Source organism: Protobothrops mucrosquamatus, unplaced genomic scaffold (genome assembly GCF_001527695.2).
Source record: "Protobothrops mucrosquamatus isolate PMUCROS unplaced genomic scaffold, P.Mucros_1.0 scaffold81, whole genome shotgun sequence".
Taxonomy (NCBI): domain Eukaryota; kingdom Metazoa; phylum Chordata; class Lepidosauria; order Squamata; family Viperidae; genus Protobothrops; species Protobothrops mucrosquamatus.
The window spans coordinates 1,626,489-1,632,582 of NW_015386458.1; the positions used below are offsets into that span (position 1 = coordinate 1,626,489).

General features: G+C 41.9%; 1 protein-coding gene across 1 annotated transcript in view; it reads right to left on the minus strand.

The window, feature by feature from the left end:
* Window positions 1–6,094, minus strand: part of VILL (villin like) — a 60,536-nt gene that overhangs the window by 28,556 nt on the left and 25,886 nt on the right. Inside the window, exons 7-9 of the mRNA XM_015812412.1 lie at window positions 3,893–4,092; window positions 2,643–2,721; window positions 1,667–1,765 (exon numbers count right to left, since the gene is read on the minus strand). Of these exons, the coding sequence (XP_015667898.1) occupies window positions 1,667–1,765; window positions 2,643–2,721; window positions 3,893–4,092 (378 nt within the window). The remainder of the gene's footprint in view (window positions 1–1,666; window positions 1,766–2,642; window positions 2,722–3,892; window positions 4,093–6,094) is intronic.

Genomic DNA, 6,094 nt, shown 5'->3' on the forward strand with positions numbered 1-6,094 from the left:
ACGGACGGACGGACGGACGGACGGACGGACGGACGGACGGACGGACGGACGGACAGACAGATATGAGAAAATAGATATAGATAGATAGATAGATAAATAGGTAGGTAGGTAGGTGGATGGATGGATAGACGGATGGACGGACGGACGGACAGACAGACAGATATGAGAAAATAGACATAGATAGATAGATAGATAGATAGATAGATAGATAGATAGATAGATAGATGGATGGATGGATGGATGGATGGATGGATGGATGGATGGATGGATGGATGGATGGATGGATGGATACATTAATAACAGATAAACAGATATGACAGAAGAGAGATTAATAACAGATAAAAAGATATGACAGATATAGAGAGATGACAGATACACACACACATATATGTGTATGTGTAGAGAGAAATACAGTAGATAGATAGATAGATAGATAGATAGATAGATAGATAGATAGATAGATAGATAGATAGAGTAATAACAGATAGACAGATATGACAGAAGATAGATATAGAGAGAGATAGATGACAGATACATATACATACACATATATGTGTGTGTGTGTGTTGTGTGTGTGTAGAGAGAGAGATACAGTAGATAGATAGATAGATAGATAGATAGATAGATAGATAGAGAGAGAGAGAGAGAGAGAGAGAGAGAGAGAGATTAGAATGAGATAGAGGGAGACAATATCCATTCACTTGTGTCCGATTCTTGGTGATTCTATGGTCCAAGTTTTTTTCTATCCTCTGGCTGGTGTCAGTCATTATGTTCTTTGGTGGCCTGGTTTCCTTTTACCACTAACTCTTCTGAACATAATTACTTGCTCCAGTAAAAACAAATATATAAAAAAGTAAACAAATAAACAATCCAACTACACCAGGCACCAAAGGAAAAGTAAAATTCCACTGCAAAAGGAACAGGGTGGCTAAAGAGGCAAAGAACAGGGTTTACTTCTGCAACATAATCTTTGTGGTTCTGTTTTGGAATTGGTTGATTGCATTTACAGGTAGTCCTCGACTTACAACAGTTCGTTTAGTGACCGTTCAAAGCTAAAACGGCACTGAGAAAAGTGACTTACGACCGTTTCTCATACTTAAGACCTTTTCAGCATCCCTGTGCTCATGTGGTCAAAATTCAGATGTTTGGCAACTGGTTCATACTTATGTCTCCCAAAGTCATGGGATCCCTTTCCATGACCTTCTGACCAGCAAAATCAGTGGATAAGCCAGATTTATTTAACAACTGGGTTACTAACTTATCAACCTGAGTGATTCACTTAACAACCGAGGCAAGAAATGTCGTAAAATAGAGCAAATTCACTTAACAAATGTCTCTCTTAACAACCAAAGTTTTGTGCTCAGTTATGGTCATAAATCGAGGACTATCTGTATTTTCTATCTGTATTTTCTATGCTACTATCCACCTAACAATCCTGCTAGGTAGGCCCCCTGGAGAGAATTATTATTTTCATGTGCAAAAATTCAAATTCAGCGCTCTGTGTTACAAGCATAAAGTTCTTTCCATCACCTACCAAACAGATCTCCACTAATTGTACATGTCTGATTTCTACCTGTGTATTTCTGCTGATTCACATGCTATTATTTTTTTTTACATAGAATATATATTAAGATGTTTCTTAAGAGTATTTCAGCATATAACTTACCACTGCGCGAGTAAAGGCGGCTTTTTTTTCTTCCTTGCTGGACTCTTTTCCTCTCCAGACATAAATTTTTAAACCTCCCTGGTCTATAATGTGACAATCCTGGAGAAGGAGAAGGGGAAGAAGGAAGAAGGAGAAGGGAAGAGACAAGGAGAAGATGGACAAAGAGAAAGAGAAGATAAAAAAGGAGGAGGAGGAGGAGGAGACAGACAACGAGGAGAAGGAGGAGAAGGACCAGATAAACAATGAGGAGAAGGAGAAGAAGAAGATTGACAAGGAGAACAAGGATAAGCAGATAGACAATGAGGAGAAGACAGACAAGGAGAAGATGGACAAGGAGAAGATAAACAAAGAGGAGGAATAGGAGGAGGAGATAGACAAGGAGAAGAAAGAGGAGAAGGAGAAGATAGATGAAGAGGAGAAGGAGAAGATAGACAAGGGGGAGAAGAAGAAGATTGATCAGGAGGACAAGAGAAGGAGGTAGACAATAAGGAAAAGGAAAAGAAGATAGACAAGGCGGAGAAGAAGAAGGTTGACAAGGAGAACAAGGAGAAGGACATAGACAAGGAGAAGGAGAAGATAGACAAGGGGGAGAAGAAGAAGATTGATCAGGAGGACAAGGAGGTAGACAATGAGGAGAAGGAGAAGAAGATAGACAACACGGAGAAGAAGAAGGTTGACAAGGAGACCAAGGAGAAGGAGATAGACAAGGAGAAGGAGAAGATAGACATGGAGGAGAAGAAGATTGAGATGGAGGACAAGAAGGACAAAGAGAAGTTGATAGACAATAAGGAGAAGGAGGAGGAGGAGATAGACAAGGAAGAGAAGGAGGAGGAGAAGGAGAAGGGGAAGGGAAGAAAAATAACACAGGATTTCAACCATAGATTCCCAGATCAGAACGGATCTATTTTACATTGAGATGTCTCTTTTGTGGGGCACCCAAACCAAACAATATCAGCTGAAGGGGTGCATATCTTACCTCGTGACTCAGGAGGTCTTGGGTGAGGGGCCGGGTTGCAATTTCTTGAACCACAAGATCTTTGCCATTTTCATATACACTGTAGGCAGAAGTGGACAATGTAATTTTTATTTTTTTTTAAAAAAAATCTTTTCTGAATTTTTGTCTACCTCACAATGGGCTTTTGCCATTTTAAGGAGCAATCAATCAATCAGAATAGAGCTGGAAGGGACCTTGGAGGTCTTCTAGTCCAACACCCCTTCTCAATCAGCAGATCCTATACAGTTTGATACAAGTGGCTGTCAGTCACAAATCTCCGATGATGAAGCACCCACAATTTCTAGAGGCAAGGTGTTCCACTCACAGAAAGTAGAGGGAGTCAAGCTATTCTCCAAGGCACCTGAAGGCAGGGCAAGAAGCAATGGATGGAAACTCATCAAGGAGAGAAGCAATCTGGAACTAAGGAGAAACTTCCTGACAGTGAGGACAATTAACCAGTGGAACAGCTTGCCACCAGAAGTTGTGGGTCCTTCATCACTGGAAGTTTTTAAGAAGAGACTGGACAGTTACCTGTCTGAAATGGTATAGAGTCTCTTGCTTGAGCAGAGGGTTGGACTAGAGCAGGGGTAGGCAACCTTGGCTCTTTTATGACTCGTGGACTTCAACTCCCAGAATTCCTGAGCCAGCCATGCTGAGGGGAAAGGGAGAGTTTCCAAGCTGAGCCATGCTGGCTCAGGAATTCTGGGAGTTGAAGTCCACGAGTCATAAAAGAGCCAAGGTTGTCTACCCCTGGACTAGAAGACCTCCAAAGTCCCTTCCAGCTCAATTCTGATTCACTGATTCACTGATTAATTGTCCTCACTGTCAGGAAGTTTCTCCTTAATTCCCGGTTGCTTCTTTCCTTGATTAGTTTATAATAATATAATAATAATAATGATAAAGTTGGAAGGGACCTTGGAGGTCATCTAATCCAACCCCCTGCTCAGGCAGGAAACCCTATACCATTTCAAACAGATGGCTGTCCAGTCTCTTCTTAAAAACTTCCAGTGTTGGAGCATTCACCGCTTCTGGAGGCAGGTTAATTGTTCTAACTGTCAGGAAGTTTCTCCTTAGTTCTAGGTTGCTTCTCTCCTTGATGAGTTTCCATCTGTTGCTTCTTGTCCTGCCTTCAGGGGCTTTGGAGAATAGCTTGACTTTCTCTTCTTTGGGGCAGCCCCTCAAATGCGGGAATAAAAACGAAACTCTCCAATTTGTGAACCACGTGAACTTACTGGTAAAGGCGGACATTGGCTTTCTGATGTTCGTCTGCTGTTTCGTCCGGTAACGGTTCTCTGATCTCCCGGGTCCTCTCTCCCAGCGTCGCCTTCATGATCTGCATAAGCTCCGGGCAATCTTTCTCATTGTCGATGACGGCAATTTGGACACGTCCACCTCTCTCGCCATCCCGGATGCTTCGTGCCAAGATCATACCCTGGTCAACAGTGATAAGACAGAACAATGCAAACCACAAGCCATCCAGCCTGATTACAGGTTACAGCTATTCATTTAGTGACCGTTCGAAGTTATAACGGCCCTGAAAAAAAGGCTGTTTTTCACATTTACAACCGTTGCAGCATCCCCATGGTCACGTGATCAAAATTCAGACGCTTCGCTACTGACTTGTATTTATGACGGTTGCAGAGTCCCGGGGTTATGTGATCCCTTTTTGCGAACTTCTGACCAGCAAAGTCAACGGGGGAGTCCAGATTTGTTTAATAACCAGGTTATTAACGTCACAACTGCAGTGATTCACTCAACTGTGGCAAGAAAGGTCGTACAATGAGGCAAAACTCACTTAACAACCCTTATTACTAAGCAACAGAAATTTTGACTGTTGAGACAGTGCAGCCGTCATAAATATGAGGTTTGCTGCTGCTATTCTTGGACAGCCATTTGTCTGATGGACAGCCATTTGTCTGAAATGGTATAGGGTTTCCTGCCTGAGCAGGGGGTTGGACTAGATGACCTCCAAGGTCCCTTCCAACTTTATTATTATTATTATTATTATTATTATTATTATTATTATTATTATTATTATTATTGATCATCGCACAGTCAGCCAGATGTTCAGACTGCATTTGGCATTTTGTCTACCTATCGAGTCCTTACCCAGGACCTGGGATAGGCAGATGTGGATGTTGGATGGTATTACAGATATCATCGCAGGATGGAAGCAGTTCCTAGTAAGGCCGCCTTTTGCAGTTAACTAATGGTGAATTTGTCAATGCCAATGATGGTGTTCAAGTGGTGCTCCAGTTGTTTTGGGATTGCATCCAAAGTGCCTATTACTATTGGTACTACCCTTGCTTGCTTTTGCCACAGTCTTTCTATTTCTATTTGTAGATCTTTGTATTTTGTTATCTTCTCCAGTTCTTTCTCGTCTATTCTGCTGTCTCCAGGCACTGCCACGTCCATCAACATCATCATCATCATCATCATCGTCGTCGTCGTCGTCGTCATCGTCATTATTATTATTATTATTATTATTATTATTATTATTATTATTATTATTATTATTATTATTATTATTATATGAGTCAGTTGCCAAACTTCTGAATTTTAATCACGTAACCACGAGGATGCTACAATGGCTGGGTCTCTAAACATGGCGATAAGTTACTTTTTTCAATGCTATTGTAACTTTGAACCGTCAATAAATGAACGGGGATCAGCCGAGGATTAACCATATAGCCCCCACCCCACGAAACAGTGGCTCCAGGAGGCATACAGGTGGTCTCAGTTTACGACCATGGTGGAGCCTTTACTTTATAATTGTAACAGTTGTAAAACCTGACCAATCCGATTTTATTATATTTTTTTACGGTGGCTGTTAAGCAAACATGGCGGTCATAAGTGTAAATCCCACGGTTGTTAAGCACATCCATTGTCCGCTATGGCATAGTTTTTCCAAAAACTGGACGGAAGTGCTGGTTTCCACAAAACCATCGTAAAGTGCAATCATGTGACCATGTGACACTGAAAACAGTGATCGGTGTGGCCAAGTTGCCAAGCACCCAAAGTGCAATCATGTGACTGCAAGTATAGTCACGTGACTGCTACCATCTGAACTTCAGATTTGCATTGTAAGTCCCGTTTTTCAGATAAGTCATAATTTCAAACTGCTGTTAAGTGACCAGTTGCAAGTTGAGGACTGCCTGTAAAATCTTAAAGTCCCACAATTAAAAGTTCACAACTTCACATCACCCCCCCAGTGTTCTTGACCCCAACCTGGGTTCAATTTACAGGTTTCAAACACATCAATTGAGCCTTGGCATTCATCAGTGAGGAGGAGGAGGAGGAGAAGGTGGAGAAGGAGGAGGAGGAAGAGGAGGAGAAGGAGAAGGAGAAGGAGAAGGAGGAAGAGAAGGAGGAGGAGGAGGAGGAAGAGGAGGAGGAAGAAGAGGAGGAGGAGGAGAAGGAGAAGAAGAAGGAGA